Source organism: Bactrocera tryoni, chromosome 3 (assembly GCF_016617805.1).
Source record: "Bactrocera tryoni isolate S06 chromosome 3, CSIRO_BtryS06_freeze2, whole genome shotgun sequence".
Taxonomy (NCBI): Eukaryota; Metazoa; Arthropoda; class Insecta; order Diptera; family Tephritidae; genus Bactrocera; species Bactrocera tryoni.
Genome location: NC_052501.1, coordinates 5080626 through 5102002, shown reverse-complemented (window position 1 = coordinate 5102002; position 21377 = coordinate 5080626). Strand labels below are relative to the sequence as shown.

The following is a 21377-nucleotide window of genomic DNA, read 5'->3' as shown; positions in this document are numbered from 1 at the left end:
CGCTTCGCTGCTGTTTGTTTATGACGGGGAAATTTTGTCTGGCGATTTTTATACTTAATGGGGTCTATGAACACAAGGCGCGTTCTCCCAAGATGTTTTTTCAGTTTCAAAAACGGATATATGTAAGACTCGGTTTGCCAAATCAGGTGAATACGGTGACTTAGTGATGACTCTCATTTTGTGTTTCGTCAAAAACTCAATCACAATCATGTTAGAATGGGGTGAAGCATTCAGGTCATACCCAAAATTTTAACCAAATTGGTTAAGTCGATCCATAAGAGATATTGGGATCGTTTACTACTTCTCTGATGCCAACACGTGGATTTTCAAACACTGTTTGATACAGATTTTTAGATGTTATCGTCATTAATCGAGCTGAATGGACGATATGCATGAGATAACTTCGATGACTTCCCGACCTTCACTTAAAGCTTTGTGCCACGCAAATACATGTGTTCGTGATAAAGTAGACTCCTCAAATAACGTCTACAACATTTCCAATGTTGCCGTAGCCGTGATTCCATTGGAAACACAAAATTTTAAGCAAACTCGTGCATTTTTTCATGGTAAAAATTGTCGCACAAACTTTTCATGTCGAAATCAAACAGCTTCAAACACACACTAATTGACTTCACACGAACATAAACAAGGTTTTACCAAACGAGGAAAAAATTGCTATCGTTTTGATTGTTGGCATTAGTTTAAATGAACCCGTCCAAATCAAGTTTAATCTTGAATGTATATTAAGACTGTCAAGTGAAGGAGACTTCGTGTTATGCAGGAGAATTTCTTTTATGGCTGGCTATCTGTCATATCTTCAATGTATGTACTATTTATTTGCTATATTGATGAAATCATTTAAGAAACTGAGCCGAGCGTACATGTCTGAGGCCATGCACGAAAATGTCGACTTTAAATAAATGCATTTGTTGAACAAAGACAATATTGTAGTTTGTATTATCAACGCGGTTAGGTCAACAGCAACTTCAAAAACAATCGGTCTTATCTGGAGGAATCGCCGCTGAACTAGTAGCAGCAGTTTTCAAGATGGAGTGATTACGACTTTTTGGATGTCGCTCTTTGGTTTCTCACCATTTATTTTATTTTAATAAAACATCTTTTTGCAGCTCTAAATGTTGGATAATTCTTTTTAATCCCAACGCAGAAAATAGTTAACATAAGGACTGAAGGCATCACAGTGCTGTATCGGCAGGGTAGTTTTTTTCGAAGCGGCGGATGTGAGGAGTTCTAAAAATGGCCATGCATGACATACTAGGTCTTTAGGCTTATATTGTCTGCACTTGATAACCATTAAATTTTTGGGGCGGTGACGTAAGTACCCAACATTTTACGCAGTAATCTATTGATACGATTTTTGTTGTAGATCGATGAAAAGCCATGAACAGCTCTACAAGTTCGAATAGTTTTAACAAAATCGGCATAAAATGGAAATAATGAAAAAAAAATAGCTTCGACTTTGCCTCAAATGAAAAATTGTATTTGCCTCGACATTCAGTAACATTGTCAAATGCATATTTCATATCTAAGGAATTATATTCAAAGTGCAGAATTCAAAAAATCTCCGAAAAAGCATTAAAACGACATTCATTGTTTTAAGTTTTGGCATGTAAGGAAGATAAAAGGTTTCATTAAATTTAAAGGAAAACATTGCAGTAAACACATTTTAAATAACAATAATTTATTGTTTAAATAATATTTTCATACAAAGAGTAAAATTAAGTTATTTATATACTTATGTATACGATTGGCACACAAACGTATTCATATTACAAATGAGCACTCATGCTTCAAAGCAACAATACCGTTTTATATCACGCCACTGCCGACTGAACACTAAAACATCTTACATTCCAAATGTAAAACGCAGGCATCGAAACAAAAAAACAGGCAAAGGCGAATACGCCACTCGTGCGCTTCTGAGGCATCACCCACTACTTTCGCACTCACAACACAATAGGCTGGCATTTCCCCCACCTTCAGTCGGTTGCTCTCGTTCGCACACACATTTAGCACCCAGCATCGAATAACCAGACCAAGAACGTCAGCAACAACATCGAACACGGTGACTGAATTGTGTTTTGTTGGTGTCCCGCCTGCTACTCGCTGTTACGTGCATTTCTTGCAACTACACCACTGACGCGCGAGCCAAAATGAAGTTAGTTGCTTCGGCAGCCATCGGTTTCGTTGCCGAAACACGACCGTTGCCAGAAGTGGCCAATCAAGCTGTATGCCAGCCGAAGGGTGGGCGCGGCCGCAGCGGCAACGGCTCACTCTATCACTTTCGCACGCAACCATTGGGTTTGCCACTTTTTCAGTCTAACATTCAGGAACGGCGCATACAGTAGGGATGGGGCAGGCAGTTGCTGAACACGAACGTTAAATAACGAACGATAGCAATGCTAAAGACGAAGGCAAGCCTAACAGATTCGCCACCGTCGTTTGATGTTGATGCACCATAAGAGAGGGAGAGTTGTGCGTTGTTGCTGTGGATGTTTGAGCCTTCATTTATATTGGTGAATAAATTGGATATGCGAGAGTGGTTATTTAACTGAGAAAGTATTGGTTTTTGGGTGGTGGGGTCATTCGGTTATACTTCGTGCTTAGATTCGGATTAATTTTATCTGCGCAAATGTTTATAGCCGAGAAAAATCGTTTGGGCACAGTGACTCAGAATACAAAAATGTCAAAGAAATTGTATTCGATTTAACGAAGCGCTGGGTATTATGAAATTGGTATGTTTTGTATTGGTATATCCTTATCGATAATTTCTTTTATTCTCTAGCCAGAATTTATTGTTGTTAAGTGTAACGATATAGCCTTTAGTAACACCGGTAAAGAATGCGTTAAAAATAGTTCCCCCAAAGTAAGAAAGCTTACAGGAGGGGTTTCTTTGGAAAATAATTGAAATAGCATTAAGTTTTTGCATCTCTATGGTAATCCCGAAAGTCTTAATCAAAAGTATGTAGATGTTAAATATCTAATCCCAAATGCTAAATTTAAAGTTTTAAAATAATTTTTTGTTCAAATATCGAATTCGAAAAATAAAATAAATATTAATTCCAAGTTTAAAGTTAAAAAAAGTTTTTGAATAGAAAAGTTGTCTTACCTTGAAATCCGGCACCGGATTGCGATACATCAAAGTCCTGTTCGAACACATTCAGCACGACATACATATGTACATATACAATGTATGCCAGCGCTTCCGTACTAGAGCTTATACAGAACCATCGTCTTCAATACTCCAGAACAATAGATGACAAGGTTTTAATTCTGATTTTTGAATTGAAATTATACTTTAAATTTTTAATTCAAATTTCGAAAATTAGAAAGTTTAATTGTTAATCGAAAACTATTTAATTAAAATATTTCGATCGAAAAAACTTACCACTAATACTAAACCTCCATATGTTCTACAGAACTCTTTAAATACTTTTTTAAATAAGAAAACATTTTTTGGTTGGTTGAAAAGTGAGTAGCAGTAGCGCCAGACCGTAGGCGGTCTGAAGCCTTCATTAGGCTCATAAAATTAAATAATCAGAAAGTGGATACCCAAAAATTTGCGAGTTCTTCAAGTGCTCAGGTTATGAAACCAATTTTTTGTATTGATTTCTATGCAATGCTTCGAACTATTAGGTTATCTCCTCTCACTCTTGCGGTAACTACTACAATTCCAAAATATAGTTCGATTACATGATGGGTCTTAGATATAAAACCGCATCGAGAGTGATGCTTGCGCAGCTTCGTTCTGGATACTGTAGCAGGTTAAACTCCTACTTATCTAGAATCAACTCTGATATATCAAATATACAAAATCCAGCGTGCAACGAGTCCCTGCTGGACACTTACCACCTCTATGCATGCCCTGTTAACCCTACACATCTGACACTTCTCTCGCTATAGTCCGACCCCGTCGTAATAGTACGTTCCTAGACCTACCGTTAGATGACCTCGATGAGAACTTATATAATCCTTACCATCCTAACGGGGACTAGGTAACCGTTACTACAACAATAACAGCGAAAACCGAGACTTGGAGATACAAGTTGGGAGTTGTTGATAAAAAATCGGCAACAAATTATTGTCAATACCGACGCCTCCCTGAAAACTCAGGGTCAGGGAGGAATTGTTCTCGATTCTAGCTCGCTCGCTAATCGCATTTTTTAAATAGTTGAATATCGAGATGAATTTTTTTTAATTGTGCCTTATTATTAGCCCATAGTACAAAATGGTTTCGTTTAAGGGGCAGCGGTTGGGGCAAAACACCAGACCGCGACCGAGAGAGAAAAAGAGCGCAAAAATGAGCGAGAATAGCACACATGGCAAGCCGATGGACATGTATTCGTTTGTGAATGCTCCACCAGCGTTGTAACAGTATTTTGTTGGCATTCGAATTGTGCAGTTTGTATAGCGCGGCTGATAGCGGACATAACAGTCGGCGACGCGACGCACTTTCCAACTTTTCAACTGAGTGAATTTCGCTTTGGTAAAACTGAACTGAAGTGCGATAGTGAATGAAAGCAAATAGAAGCTGAAACGCTAAAAAGTCAGTAGCGGTATTGTTGTTGTGGTTCATGCAAAGGCATTCGAGAAATCGATAAGGAAAACAAGTGCAGAAGTGAAATAAACGTAAAAAGGAAACACAAAAGTAAATAACGATAATAAAAAAACACGGTGTGAAGGAAGCAAAGGAAAGTGGGCTTAGTGCAATGTGCGCAAAGTGGGCCGCCAGCTAAATAGGGGAGGAGCGCACAGCAGAGCAGAGAAGGTAGCGGCTCGTGAATTGTTGTTAAAAATCAATATAAATGTTAGTATATAAAAAAGTATATTCGTTAAACTTTTGCCGGTTACGTGTTGGAAAGCGTGTGGGCAAAAGCAACGCGAGCGTTTACTGTGCTGGAAAAGTGTACAAAATTTCGTGACGTTTTTTGTTGCAAGTACGGCAAAGTGAAATTTTTGATGTGCACCTTTTGTGCCGTAAAATATATACAGAATGTAAGCAACCATTTTTTCTTTCCATAAATGCATATGTGTGCCTGTGTGTGTGTGCCTAAAGTTTTTAATGGAAAAAATTTCACTTTACAATCTGTGCGCTGGCACACACATATGTATGTATGTATGTATATGTTTCTATACAGTGTGTATGTTTATTTGCACATATGGATATGTGTTTGTTTTTAGTGTTGTTGTGTGTGAGTATCACCATATGTGTATGAGCAGTTAGAGCTAGAGCGGTCAAGTGAAGAATAATTGCTGAACTGAGTGCGCGGGCAAAACACTTGACACGCACACATAGCTATACAGCTATTTTCGTGTATACGTGTATGCAGATGTGGCTGTGTGTAGGTGCGTATATGTGATAACGCGGCGCATGTGTTCCACTATCAGGAACAATAATAAGAACCACACACACGCACACTTGAACGCGCTGTGGGCACGCGTTTGTAACGGCGCGGCATGACAAGGCGACGCGGCATTTATCTTTCATTTCGTAGTTTCGTATTGCGGTGCCCGGCTCGCTTCAAATTGGTGCGCGTTCGCATTGGAATTTCGACGACGAAAATATCGTCAACATAAACAACAACCACTACGACTAGTGCATGCAACGTTTGGAAATAAATAAATCCAACGTTTCGCGGCGAAAACGAAGGCGAGAGAATTGGGCGCACGGTGGGCGAATGGGGCGAATTCATGCTCCAACTAGCGGCAACGGCAACTAAGAGGCGTAGAAAGTTCGCAGTCGCCGCCAAGCGTTCGGCAGTATACGAATTGTGCTGCTTTTCGGCTTTAAATGTGTATCTGCGAGCACAAAAAAAAAGAATAGATAGATACAAAGCTTAAAACAGACACTTTGTAGATGCGCAGTGCAAAAATCGCGCTATTCGTGAGCGAAGCGTAGTCACATACATAGGCACATACTCGCTTTGCCGACAATCTCTTGGTGGTGGTGCTGGCGAGTCGGCTATAAGCTGCCGCGCCATACTCCACTCTGTGCTACAGATTTACGGAGCGAATTCGGCGCGGCAAGTATTACAATGTTAGCCACAGTCTCAGTCGGTCGGTTTGTGGTGGGTGGCGCGCGAACTAAAAACCGAAAACAAGTGGAAGCAGTAGAAGTGGCACGTTGGTGCTAGTGCTGATGGTGGTGGTGATGGCGCATTCGCCTGGTGAGAGTGAGAACGAATGTGGTGTGTGTTTAGTGCGCGCGCGCATGAGTGAGAACGACCGAACAACCGAGCGGCGTACGGCAAGCGCCAACCAACTTTTCACGGAGCGGCACGGTTGTGTGGTCGGTGGCATTTTCGTTGTTCGCTAGTTTCGAATTTGATGGCTGCTGTGTCAGTTATATCGTTATATCGAGCGGCAAGTCATAATTTTAAAAGCGTGTGGATTTCTTTCAACCCGCTGTCGCACTGTGCCAGACATATTCGCGGGCGAATAACACAAGCACTTGTGCATATACATATGTATGTGCCCTGCTAGTGTTTGTGTGTGTGTGTGGGACAACAACACATTTAAGTGAGTGAAACAACAACAACACAGTGGTGTTGCAAATTAGTGCAAATATCGTTGAGCGCCGCATCCAACCACCATCGCCATAGGCAAGCAAAGCGCACAACTCAGCCGCCCTACTTTGGATTTGTTTTTGTATTTGTGTGTTAGGTCGGGTTGTGCGCTATGGTGTGGCGGTGTGCGGAGGCGTGCGGCCGTTGGTATTAAAGTGCGGAAGTATTTAAGTATGTGTGTGCAGGTGGGTGGCGGAAGAATTATAAAATATTACGGTAAAGCCAAAGAATGGGGAATAGGAAACAGAGCAGCAGGAAGTAAAAGCAATTGTGCAACGAAACACTCTATTCTCCACACTTACTTTGCTGCTGCTTCTAATTCATATTCCGTTTGAGTCGTGTGTATGTTTTTTTTATTTCTAATTCTCTGTTGCTTTCCTAATCCTCACGCTCTCATTGTTTTGGCTCGTTTGTGCGTCGGTCGGAACAAAATGTGCGTTGATGCGGTCAGCAGTGAGTAGAAAACAGCTGAGCGTGAGTGCGTGTGTTTTTATTGACTTCGGTGTTTTTATTTTTGTATCTATCTACCTAGATACATACATATGCTGGTGTGTACACGCATGTGAGTGTTTCGGCGTGAGTTCATTGAAATGCGTGTGTTTCTATGTATGTACGAATGTGCGTCTAAACAAAATATCAACAACAACGAAGACAAATTAATAACTCAAGCGCAGCGGCAAACGGCATTGAAATCATTCAAACACACGTACCGAAACAAATAAATATAGCTCCGCACAGATATAAATGTACATACATACATACAAACATACATATTTATTGTCTATGCATGTATGTATGAGCTGTGTACTTTCAGTAGTAAAGTTGAAGCGAAGAAAACCAGAAACATATTGTTTGAAAATAACACAGTTTCGCCGCCAAATCGTATTGATATGTTGTGCGTGTATGAATGTATATGTATGTACGTGTGCATGTGTTTCAATACTACACCTATTGCATTTTGGTTTTGTGTTTATTATTGTGATTATTATGTGCCTATTTGCCTTCAAACACTTCATTTAATTGACGTTCATTTGTACGTCCGCGCCCGCGCCCTCCGCGCTCTGCTTTAGTTCAAACAAACGTAAATATGTTTGTACAAATGCGAGCGTATGAATATAAGTACTTACTTGCAAAAGTGTTCGTATTCGATAATTTATTTGTAATATGGCCTGTTGGCGATTAGCCGCTATTAGCGCTGATCTATTAGCGATTAAATGAAATTTGTTTTCTATTTCACTTTGAATATTGTTACTTTTTCAATAACAACTTGTGAGCTGAATATTGTCTTATTAGCATTCATCTAAAATAACCTTTATTTTCATTTAAATGTAATTTTTTTACCATATTGATGCTTGTCTCACAAACTTCATGGTGGCATTTGCTTAAATTATTTAGCCAATATTTACATTTAAAGCAGATTTTTTGAATACCACTGCGTTATAAAGATTTTCTTCAGCTTAAATTATGATTTCGATATTGCTTAAGGTCTAATAACGTAGTATTTTGCCGTGCTTTATCTGCCAAAAACGATTTTTGGTTAATATACATACATACATACCTCTCGGGTGGACACTGTTTAGATCGATTTGCAGACAGTAGTACGCCGATGATATCATGGGCCTCAACATCCACGCCTTTAGTTCTGTTTGCTCCTGGCTGGATAAGGAAGCGAAGCAAATGGGTCTGGTAGTAAGCGAGGGCAAGACGAAATATCTCCTGATATCAAACAAACAGTCGTTGCACTCGCGACTTGGCTCCCACGACACTGTTGACAGTCAAAACTTCGAAACCGTAAATAGTTTTGTCTATCTCGGAAGCAGTATTAACACCATCAACATTGTCAGCCTCAAAATCCAACGCAGAATAACTCTTGCTCAAAGATGCTACTTCGGACTGAGTAGTCAAGGACTGTCTGAACCGACTATGAGCCGACTAGATTAAATCTTCTTCATTTTCAGTCTCGTTCCGGTGCCTGGTCATAGCGGAATGGAATGTAACTGCAAAGCCGATGAGATAGCAGGAGCGGGCACCCTTGCCCCGCTTGCATACGAGTGGGAACGAGTTAGATTCCGTTGTCAACTGGAGTCCTAGCACTGTACCCGTGACCCCGCGTGCGCATAGCAGTCGTTTATTGACGACCAGCTTCTGTGGGATGTCCTTTTGGTCCAGAGTAGAACGCAGGAGATCTATTGAACTACTTGCCCTTAGCAAAGTTGAACTTGCCGCAATCGTAAGAGTTTTTACTGGACATTGGATAATAAACTTAATGCGTGAATCTTGTTAGATGCAAATTGTCAATGTTGTATAGAAGAAGGTTAGGTGGTAGCATTCTGGCGTTTTATCTTCCAATGTCCAGAGAGGTCTAGTATAGAGGTTGCAATATCTTGGCGGTCTTACCTTCGGCAAACCAGGAGACATAGCCGATACTATCATTCAAATTTGTGATAGGTTCAACGAGACGGCTTTCTAAGTTGACCAAAAGAGGACCCTGTTAGAATTGAGCTCTTAACTTAACCTAAACTACTTATTCAATTCAGTTTTTTATATTTAGGAGATTATGTTAAACCTTTCTAGAATCCCACATTCATTAAATGGAAATGATGTTATTTTCAGAATCATAAAACCGACTACTAAGTTCCGAAGTGGATCTTAACCAAAGAGATTTAATGTCAATACCAAGATGGGTGACATCGAGGATGCTATGGGCTTTTCTATGCTGCGTCGAAAGCTGATTATGATTACATATTGAATTATGTGCCGTGAAAACTGAAACGTAAAATTTTGATAATCAATATTAATTATAGACATACACACATTCCATTCCATTAGAACTAGTTAATAGCCATTAATCAATCAACCAATTAGTGATGAGCTCAAAGAGGCTTTAATCAACGTGGATTCTTCACCAACTGAGTCTTTTAATGACTTTTGGTAATTCATAATTACTATATAGAATCTTAGGTAAATACATTAACTGGGTAACTTTACCGCTCGCGGTTTAAAAGTTGGCCATTGGCAAATTGGCGATTGCGAAAAGAAATAGTACATGAGCAATTCTTCAAACTTCGCTATATTACTTTTAGCCATTCCTGCGCTATGTTTCCCACATTTAATGCTTAATTTTTTTCGGTTTTGTTAAAAATTGCAGACTCAAACTTATTTTTGCTTCACCACTTTTTCTGCTGTGTTTCTTTGGCGCTTTTTAGTGACTTCGAACGCTTTACGAGCGTTCCAAAGAGTGAATGCGCGCGTCTCACTCACTTTAATGACTCTTCTTTCGTCACAATGGCTTTTGTTTTCACCGAGCATGCTTAGCGACTTGGCGTCGGTCAACGAGCTAGCCTAGCTAGCTAACCCGTCTCAGCGTAGCGAGCCGGTAGGTAAGCCAGTCATGCATTCAAGCATTCAGTCAGTCAAGTCGTTGAATTGTCAGTCACATCAGCAACGTGCCATATAAATCGTCACTGTTTTTGTGTGTACCGTCAGTCATATCGCCATTATGGTGCTCAGTCTGGCCGCCTGACTTTTGAGTTGCCTCAATGTACACTTACTTGCATGTGTATTTCTTTTCTTTGTAGCAGCAGTTTTTCTGAAGCTTTCCCTTGACTTGGTTTTATTCCCATCTTTTGTTTCTCCTCACTGCTTTGTTGTCCGTCATTCGCCAACGTTGTTGTCGTTGTCATTTCAATTCTGTGATTTGTTACTGGAGTAGATGCATAGCGCAGCATAGCTTAAAGCCCTGGCGGTGACAACGACGTCAACAGCAATGAATGGAAACAGCGAGCGAAGCGAAGCACGCATGCAATGGCTAAATTTATATGAGTTAAGAAAAATATGGCAAATTCGAATCGCCACTAAACGTCGTATTTATCGTCTATCGGTCGTCCATCTGCAAACTTCGCCCATTCTCTCAATACCTAATCATTGCGATCATCCATAGCCATGTCCGTTTGACGGCGTCCACTTGACGTAAATTCGCGGAAGGCCATGAAACAATCGGATGGCAACGTCGATGCAATACAAGTAGCAGAAAATGTCGCTGCAACAGCAAACCGATGGCCGATGGCCAAGAACGGCAAACATGAAACGAAGCTGCGCGCTGTCATGCCACGAATTCCCTTAAGCATAACATGAAATACATAAAATGCGCCTTTAAGGGGATTCCCAAAATCCAAAAAAGAATTGTATGACAAAATAAATTCGAATAAAGAATGAAATAATAAGCAATTCTACTGAAAATACCCACTTTGTTTAGATTTCATTATAAATTCAAAATAATCATTGTCGGTTTAGATAAAAGTGCTCTGAAACTGTGTATGTGTAGTAGTATGATAAGAGCCAAGAGAGCTTCGCCATACCAACTCAGTTTGTAAACATATTTTTATACCCTAAATATGGTATATTAAGTTTGCCAAGAAGTTTTTAACCTCTTGTAGGACACGTCGAAGACCCTTCTATTTGATAATATATTTTCTTGAAATTCGGCAGATATTTTGAAGATATTGCTACAATATCCTAACATTTTGTTCAAATCGCCGTTGCAAATGCGCAAAGGACCATAAATCTTCTGCAGACCCTGTCCCTCGATGTCGACTCATCAGATATTGACATCGTCCATGCCTCTGAACCTTATAGCAGGACGGGAATAATGCGCTACTTATAGAGTTTGGTCTTTGAGAGAGAGAGAGGATTTTACTTCTCAATCGCCTACTCAGTTCGAAGTAGCACCTTCTTCAAGAGTTATTCGTTGGATTTCGAGGCTGCCATTGTTGTCTGTGTTAATACTGTTTTCAAAATAGACAAAATTATCTACGACTTCGAAGTCAACAGTGACGTATGAGCCAAGTCGCGTGTGCGACGACTGTCTTGCCATCATTCACTACCGAACCCATTTGCTTCACTTCCTTATCCAGTCTGGAGAAAGCAGAACTAGCGGCGCGGTTGTTTATTCCAATGATATCAATATTATCGGCGTACGCCAGCAGCTGTACACTCTTATAAAAGATTGTACTTGCTCGATTAAGTTCTGCAGCTCGAATTATTTTCTCCAGCAGCAGATTGAAGATGTCGCACGATAGGTAGTCTGATGCATGCTCTTTATCAGTTCTTCGCCGCCGTATTTGAATAGCTCTGCCGACAATTCATCGGCCCCCGCCGCTTTGTTGTTCTTCGGACGGGTAGTTGCTATTCGAACTTCTTCATAGTCTGGCAATGGAACGTCTGCTCCATCGTCATTGATTGTGGGATCGGGTTCGCCATCTTCTGGTGTTTTTAAAGCATTATTCTCATGCAATTCGGTTTTCATAAATTTCGAAAACCATATAAAACAACAAAATTTAATTTCAATATTTTTATAATCTCTTCTATACCGATTTTGCAGATTAATACCATTCGAGGCTATTGAAAGTTCACTTAGTTTCAAATCCAATACAATTAATTAAACACAAAACTAATTAATACAAAATAAAGTATCCAAGATGAAGCTACAAAAGACAGATAAAATGCTCAAAGTGCGCGAATTCAATGAATTACTCAGCTGCCATCTTTGCGGCGGCTACATGATAAATCCAACAACAGTGGATAATTGCTTGCATACATGTAAGTATTAAGACTAAATTTATGCACACTTTTTATTAGTTTAAAGTATATGAAAATTTGGAAAATTTGGAAAGTTTTAAATAGAAAATCATAATTTTCAAAATTGACACTGCAACTAGTTTAAATATTCCACTATGCTCTCATAAAGTTTAAGCGATCCGCTATTGCTTCGAATTCTAAACAGACTTGCAATTTCTCCCTCCAATTTTCAGATTGCCGTAGCTGTATTGTGCAACATTTGCAGCGCGAGGCTTCTTGTCCACAATGCAAAGAAGTCGGAGGTTTCAAACAAGTTAATATGGGCAATTTGCGGTAAGTTTTCAGTCCGCTTAGCGTATACTAACGGTTAATATGACCAGTTGTATGAATTGCGTTTGTTTTGTGACTCTTTTGGTAAACCCTAACCTTGCAGGTCGGATGAAGTAATGCGGGCGTTGATTTTTAAAATGGTGCCCGGTCTATACCAAAAGGAACGGGAGCGTGCAATACAATTCAACGTGACACAACTCAATAGCCAGCAGCGTGTAAATGTTGAGGAAGCGTCCAACGTTGTCAGCAGAGAGCAGGAGGCAGTTGAAGAGAATTTCTTTGCGCCTAACGAACCAATTAGGTAAGAAATTGCGAGCACTTATGTTGTAATGCTCTGAAAATTCGCAAGTCATGCTGCCCTTTATATGCTTGTGGCAATTGTGTGACAATTTCTATACTGAAGATAATATATTTTTCTTGTCTTAATTTTTCTCTCCTCAATTCTTTTGTTCCCATTGTTTCCGGTCATTAGTTTGTCATTGGAATATCATCCGACTTTGCTGAAGGGCTGCAGCACGAGTCAAATACCGCCTGTGCGTTATCTGCAGTGTCCAGCTTGCTTGAAGATACGTCACTTGAAACGTTTCCTCTGTTCCAAATTCGACATTGACCCCGAGAGTAAGCGTATCGAGGTGGAAGTGATTTATGAGGATGAGGTGTTGCCAAATGATTTTACGCTAATGGATGTTGGCTATTGTTACAACTGGAAGAGGGTGAGTAACAAAAGGAAATTTTTATTATTTGAAAGCGCTATCTGTGTATAGAAAAAGTATATGTACAAATGTATTTGTAAGTGTGCATGGTTTTGTTTTAATTATATACATATGTGTGTAAGTAAGAATTCATTATTTTTCTATAACCGAATTATTTTTGTGTGGATCCGAAAGTGGTATTGAATTTCCAATTAATATATAAACGAATTTTATAAAACATGGCTTATAAAAAAGCCAAATTTGATTAGTGATTTCTTAGAGCTCCAATTTACTGACAAGTTTCGTCAAAAAATTTTTATATTTTTGATTTTTGCATAATTTATTCCTGAAAATTTTTACTGAGAGCCATCGTATATATTTTTTAAATATATTAATAAAATATTAAGGGATAAAATATACAGTTTCGTCAGAATATTTCATAAAATATCCAAAAAAAAGAAATCGATGGACAATAAAATTTGGGAATATTAAAATGTAATCTAATATAAAGGGTCTATAACTATATTCATGCGGTTTTTGCTTTCAAATTATACATTGTGACAGAAAACTACACGGAAATTGTAAATAAAAAGCAAGATATTTAATTATTCATCAATATTTTTTCGTCACCTTCAAAGTAATTGCCACCAGTCCTCGAAACACTTTTCATAAGCAATCGACTGAAAACGGGTTCCACAAAGCGGCAGTTTATGTTTGGGGAACAAGAAAAAAATCATACAGAGCCAAATCTGGTGAATACGGTGGTTGAAGGAGGCATTCATTGCGTTTTTGGTTTTAAGTTCTGTCACAATCGTGGTTCGATGCTGTGATGCATTACAATCGTGTAAAATCCATGAATTGTACTTCCACATTTTCGAGGGATGTTCTCACGTAAACGCCTCAATATGGCTAAATAGAACTATTTATTGACCGTCTGTCCCTCCGGAACAAATTCAAGATGCACAAAACCACGAATATCGAAAAACAATGCGCATCACCTTGATTTTTGAGCGGCTTTGGCGTGGATTTTTTTGGTTTTGGGTCGTTTTTCCCCCTCCATTCCGATGGTTATTGACTTGTTTGCATGTCAAACTCGTAAACCCAAGCCTAATCGGCGCTGCCTGACGATTTTCAGTCCTTTATCCTTCAGTTTTCACTTCTTCAGTTGAAGAGGTCGAAGTTCGTCCAGAAGGAGGCACGTCTTCAACGATCTCCATGAAGGTTTTACCACTCGTAGGCCTGTGTTTCTAATTAAACTGAATCACCGTATGCCTTTTCCAACATTCGCAATGATTTCGTATACGAAATTTGATTAGAAATATTTGAGACAAATTCTTTGCTCGATATTTTTATCCATTGTAAAAATCGCAAAACACTACTAAGGTGGCTTAGTAATTAAAAACAGTCCTACCAACTTAGGAAAATAACATTTTTCCATCTTTCTGACAAAAAGGGCCAGATTTGAGCTATAAAGAGTGTAAGGAAAAACTTTCATGCAACTGTTGTTAGTTTTCAATCGGTCTTTTAACATGAGACCGATCGTTGTAATGATGGAAAATTATAGTCTCTTTCGGCAAACACTCGCCTTAATCTGATGAGTTGTTCTCAGTATCATTTTCCACTAAGATTTTCGCTCGGTTTTAGAAGCTCATAATACACTACACTCATCTTATCCCGACAATTATAGAACATTAGCGTAATGGATATTCGGCTTTACTATTTATTTGGCCAAGGTTTTACACATGATTTTTTTCATTTAGGGTGGTTGTAAAAGATCCATTTTTTATCGCTAGTCACAATCCGATGCAAAAATGTCTTCTTTTTCCGGCGTTCAAGCAGTATTTTTCACAATTCATATGGCAGCCAATTTCCTTGCTTTTGAATACATCCCAACTGCTTCTAAACGTTTTGAAATGGCTGCTTATGTGATTCCCAAGGATTAAGCTCTTATTTTCCGTGTCAACAATATTCATTGAGTAATGCTTCCAGTAACTCTTCTTCAACATTTTTGAACGTCCAGGAAGTTCTTTGTCTGCTAAGCCAAAATCACCACTTTAGGCACTTTTGTTTTCACCATAATACCATGACTTTCAACAAAGGTTTTCTTCATATATCGTATGAGTCATTAAGGCACACAAAGACGGCATCTCTGGGCAAACGGCACGATAATAGATGTAGACCCAATATACATATGTACATATGAGCAAATATAATGAGGCTACATAACTTTTTATCTCATGACAATACAAAGTAATGATTTGTAATTTTTGAACTTTTAAAAAATTATCTCAGTCATATACATAAGTCTTATTTTTAAGTGATCTAAAACTCTTTAGTTCGAAATTTTTTGCAAAGGTTGTACACTAACTGAAAAAAAGTTAGTTAAAATATATTGCTATAGATAATATTCAAATCTCGATATACCAAAAATGAAACATGAAAATATCGCTTTATTTTTGATTTCTTCTTGTAAAAGTAAACTGGGACCCCTCTACCAAGCATTTTATTTTATATTCTTCTTCAAACCATTAATTTACAGCATGCACCTATGCAATTCACCTATCGTATACTATTCTATGGCAATGAGTCTCAGCATCCTGCAAAGCGAATCAATAAGTCCGACCTCGAAGTTGAGGTGAAACGAAATTCTCGCGTTGCCACAGTAAAAACCACCGAGTTAAAACAAAATGAAGGTATTACGCTTTCTAATGAAGCCAGCATTACCAACCTGACTGCTGCTTCTACTCTCAACTACAACAACCAACAGGCATTGCAAAAACCTCCCAAGAACAAGAGTAAATCATCAAAGTCTATTAAAATCACTTCAAATAAAACCTACAATCCGAGAAATGAAGAGGTAAATGCCCCCGTAAAAATGATATTTGCGCGCAAATCGAGCGTTGAGGGCGGTAAGAAACCGTCACCCAAGCGCAACAACCACGAAGATGTAACGTATACCGTGACAAATGATTTCAAGAGTCTACGCAGCAATGATATGCGTTATAGCGATTACGCCGTCTCGTCCACCACGAGCAATAGTAATTCGCCAAAGAGTTCTCCGAAGAGTGAACACCGTTCAACTAAATCTATTGCGAATGCGCACGAATCATCTCCACCACAAGTGATGCAATCCGTGGGAGCTTCATCGGCGACGGTGCCGAAGTGTGACATTGTCGTGAGTATACCACAGTCGCAGATGCCGAAGTCGCCGTACTCAATCGATGATGAATTTGAGAATGTCTCCTTGGCGCAGTTGAAAACCGCGAGTAAGAAATCGCCTTCAATCACAACAACAACTAACGTAGAGTCACCAAAAGGTGGCTCGACTAGAAATGTGCCAAAGTTAAAAATTGAATTGAATAGTCTGAAGACGCGTTTAAGCATTTCAAAGCCCAAATCGGCTGGTGTGTTGTCAAGTGCGGAGGTCTCAGAGAAACGTGAGCGTACCAAGCAACGTAAGCACTCATTGGATGAAGTAGCTGCGCCGTTGAATGATAGACTGGATATCGAGACCTACGCGAAAAATATCGGCTTGCAGCCCATAGAGGTGTTGACGCCACCTGAATCGTGCGAAAAGCTCAAATACAGTCCAAATGCCTCCCCGCTTTCGTCTGCATCCTCAACAACCAGTTCGTCGAATAATGCTTTTCCGTTGACCACAACCACCGAGCTGACTACGAAGACTACTTTCCATAAGAAAAGGAAAAAGAAGCACTCGAAAGATTCGAAGGAACCGAAGGATAGCAAGCGGCGTCGTATGCATGCAGAAATCTCCAGTAAACCGGAAGAAGAAAGCCTTAAAATGAAGGTAAAGCTAACAGCACCACACAATCATAAATCCCACAAGTCTGAAAGTTCTGGTACAAAGAAAAATAGTGATGAAATGCGTAAATCACCACCGATTGTGAGGGATGTGAAAGTGTTGGCAACTGCCACGGTGCCAGATGTACCAGTGACACCAGTAAATGATAGTATTTTGGCATTGAACAAAACTCTCGGTGAGGAATCGCGTAGCATAAATCATCTTATGATGGAAAAGGAAAGAACCAAAGAGGTTGTCAAAGTAGTAAAGGCGGATGAAACATTGCTAACACTCCCACAGACAAATTTGCTTCCAAAACCCTACAACAACATAAGAGATTCCAAATTACCCGCTTCACCACCACTACCGCCCAGTCTCTTCAAGACGACGCCACTTAATTTCAATACACTCACAGTTACCAGCACGACAGCGGGTCAATCAAAGTCTGCAAATAATTCATCCAAACAATTGGACTTGACCAAGGGCAAACAGCAAGGGCCACTGACGACAAAACCAACCTCACTACCGCAGTATAACAGACAGGGTTCCCTAAGTGCTCCGAAACCACATCCACATTTCATAGTTCCAAGCCTTCCACGACGCCCCTCACCTGGCACAAACAGTTCGTATACACCTTCGTCCATAGCCAGTGCCAGTAGCAAACACCTCGGTATGCAATTAAAACGCTCCGCCTCTTTGGATGAGTCTTATGCAATTGGTGGACGTGCGAAGCAGGTTAAGCTCGATGCGTCTCAGCGCAAGGCGCTGTACGGCAGTTATGCAAATAAGCCGCTTACACCGCCATCCACCAGCGTAAGCATTAGCAAACTGGCCGATACTGCAACCAATGTGCAAAGCTCTGGTGGCACTCATAATAATGCAGTTACCATCACGGCACGTCCGCCGGGCGGCATGACGCAGGAACAAATGCGCTGGCAACTACCACCATACACTCAGCTACATTTACCGTTTAACAAGCCCGCTGTGGAAATCGTGCGCATCAACTCGAATCAAACGAGCACGGATATGCATATACCAGCGTTAAGTACACCAAAGAGCGGACGTATGATGGGACCACCACTATCTATGGTGAAGGGCAAGAAGTCCGTGGGACACCAGTTAGGCGCTATGCCTTCCACTGGCGGGGTGAAATCACCGCCAATATCCCTGAATGCTGTATCTTTTGGACATGGCAGGAATAATCCGTATCGGCTGTCACCACCGGCGCTGGTGAATCTACAAGGTCCACCATTTAACGCGTCCAAGAAGATCGGCGCACTAGCTACAGATAATACCTATAAGAAACCGGAGAACTTGAGCAAGACCAACGGCACTACCGATAAGCAGTTACAGCAATCACGCATTAGTTTGAGGGACTTCAGACCGAGCTCACGTGATCACAGCTTCGATATAATTGATGTTACGGAGGGTAGCGGAAAAGCAGAGGTCAGCCCAGCGGCTGATACTACAGTCAGTGCCACAGCTGCTACGCCGTCAGCGCGCGAAAGCCTGGAAGCCGCTTTGAATAAAATTAAACAGAACATCACTTCCACAACAACTGCGCAAGATAGTGCCGCTGCTTCCGCTGCAAAGCAACAACAGTTGCCCTCGCCTACGCAGATGAGCAACGAAGACCTACAGAATCTACACTTGCTTTCCGAGTCGGCAACGACACGTGAGAAGATCGCAATACGCTCTTCGCAGTCCTATGAGAAACCGAAGATGCAACCATCTTCTTTGGTGCGCCAACAAAACGCTTCTGTGCGCAACATACCGAATCCCTCAGCGTTGGCGTTTCGTAATATGTCGACGCTGCCTGCTGTGAGCTCCACTTTAACGCCCGCAACCACGGTTGCTGTCAGCAGCAGCGCGCCATCTACAACCCCATCCACACCAACAACCAGTCTCGCATCAGTATCCACACAAAAAACATTACCGCTGGTGGCACTTCCCTTAACCAGCGCTGCTGCGCCACTTAGTCCCGGCAATCCTCCGTTGTCTGCCATAACCAGCAGCAGCGTAGTTAGCGCTACCAGCACCAGTACAACTGTCGCACGCACCGTCAAGAAGCCGACAACCATTGATCAAGTTGCCGCTAATTTAAATATGCGCGCATCAGCCGCCGCCGCGGAAGCACACGCAGCTAAATTGAGCGCAGCCGAGGAAGTGACGCAAATAACTTCGTCGAGTCAAAATAATGCCAGCGACCTGACAAAGGTGACGCTCACTACAACTGTGGCTTCTTCAGCCACAGCTAACGAAACGTCGTCCACAGCTGTTGTGTGTGCAAAGGCGGATACGAACGAAACGGCAAACGGAGTGGCTGAGATTGTGAAAACGAAAGTGTTGCCGAAATCCGTAGCCGATAGTGGTGTGACAACTGCGATTGTCACTGATGTCACTAACATAGAGAACACTGCGAGTAACAGCAACAGCAATAACAATAATAATAATAATAACAACAACAACAACAGTAATAGCAAGAACAGCAATAATAATGGCAATAGCGATGTCAAATATGGCGTGACGTCAGCTAGCGTGGCGAGTGATTAAGGTGAGTGCACCAAAGCATTGCATCGTTTATTGCTTTTCAGTTTGTTTTTTGTTTTTGCCGTTGTTTTTATTTTTTTGCCGCTGATGCGAATTGAGAGCAATCAATTGCGGTGACATGGGATGATGAGGGGAAGATAAATGAATGTAGTAGCGTAATATGCGAAGGATTTATGGTTTTTTATTCGTGAAGTGACTGAAATAATTGGAATTTTTCTATTGCATTTCGGGGTTAAAGCAGATTGCATGTTCCAGGAAGGATTTTTTTTATACTTTTTGAAGTGAATTCGATTTTTTCGATGAGACCAACTTCCTATCAGCTTTCAAATAGATTTTATAGAGTTTTTTATTACTAGGCACTCTTCATATAAATATTATTGTAGGTTTTTGCCTATCTACTTTACTCTTGGGTTCATAAAGCCTTTCAGAGAAAAATAAATATTCTTGTCATAATTGGATTTCGTTAAAAAGTACTATATAAAATATTTTTTTCTTTTGAGTTTAATTTTTTGTCTAGTATTATAAAATACTGAATTTAATCTTTTAAGAGTTGGTTAGATAGATAGTGAATACATGCAGATGTTAAATTTATGAAAATCTATGGTTCATGACATTGTGACGGAGCACTTGAACGTGCGCAAGGTGTGCGCAAAGATGGTCCCTGCTCACGCCGCTTTTCTCGTGAACAGATACCTAACCGAGGCCGGCATCCCAACGCTTCCGCAGCCGCCCTACAGCCCAGATGTGGCTCCCCGGGCTTTTTTTTTGTTTTCTTGCCTGAAAAGGCCGATGAAAGGCAAGCATTTTGAGACGACAGAGGGGATCCAAGCAGCATGCATCTCGGGTTTCAAGGCTATTCTGGAGAATGCCTTCCATGACGCATTCAATGCTTGGAAATCGTGCTGGCAGCGCTGCATCGACGCAGAAGGAGCCTATTTTGAAACTTTTTAAAGAATTGTAACGACTAGTTTTTAAATTATCTCCACGAAATTTGTCCAAGGCAAACAAACAAACTCCGAAAAATTTTTTTCACTCTATATCTAGCATACTGACCAATCGAACACCTTATGTATGGAAAACTTTATTTACTCTTAATTTGTCAGGGGTATTATAGCTAGGGATCTTCGAATTTAAGGGTTTTTCTTGTTTTTTAGTGCAATTAAAATTTTATCTTAAAATTTTTAACAACGATTTTTTTTCTTTTTATTCTTCCTTCATTTCTAAAGATACAGTCAGTCGATGCGAAATTTTCTTCGAAATAGTGGACTCCGAAGTCAAATATTATTGGAGATGGATGGATAGCGCTAATGGCACTAATGATATTTAAAGGGTAAATAATTACTAAATATGTAAGATGCAATACATAATAAATTATATAGCAACAAAAATCAGTTTCAGAGTAGGCACTCAATTATAATTTAATATAAAAATATTAAAAATAAAATATAAGGGAGTTTAAATGTAAATAAAAATAAAAAATATAATTTGGCATTGCAAGCACAATTTTCATAAAAATTAATTTCATTAATTATAAGTGAGTTTTAAAACTTATTCAAACTGTAAATCATTTGAAAAAAAACCAAAACATTATAATAATTGTAAATTGTACTCTTAACAAATAGTATATTTAGCAGAAATAAGTATATGAAAAACTTAAATTATTTAAATGTACCTAATTAGAACTTCATCAACAAACAAAAAATACATATAATTACTGATCCATATTGTTTCATATAAATATTTGTATGTATGTAATATATGTAAATATATATACTCATACATATATATGTGCATATGTGTAAGCAGGTATGTATATATGCACATAAAAGCTCACATACATAC

The 21377-nt window shown here is 39.8% G+C and overlaps 1 protein-coding gene across 3 annotated transcripts; it reads left to right on the top strand.

Moving 5' to 3' along the window:
• Positions 1–4447: 4447 nt before the first annotated feature.
• Positions 4448–21172, top strand: LOC120771284 (protein suppressor 2 of zeste). Of its 3 annotated transcripts, none has more exons than XM_040099213.1 (7): positions 4448–4786; positions 11965–12182; positions 12395–12494; positions 12595–12792; positions 12964–13204; positions 15723–19539; positions 20768–21172. In XM_040099213.1, exons 2-6 carry the CDS (start codon positions 12062–12064, stop codon positions 19536–19538), a joined length of 4476 nt encoding a protein of 1491 aa, XP_039955147.1. In that variant the 5' UTR covers positions 4448–4786; positions 11965–12061; the 3' UTR covers position 19539; positions 20768–21172. The 3 variants fall into 3 exon arrangements, with proteins under 3 accessions (XP_039955147.1, XP_039955145.1, XP_039955146.1); XM_040099211.1 differs by having other exon boundaries at positions 20762–21172; XM_040099212.1 differs by having other exon boundaries at positions 4774–4825; positions 20762–21172.
• The last annotated feature ends 205 nt before the right edge of the window (positions 21173–21377 follow it).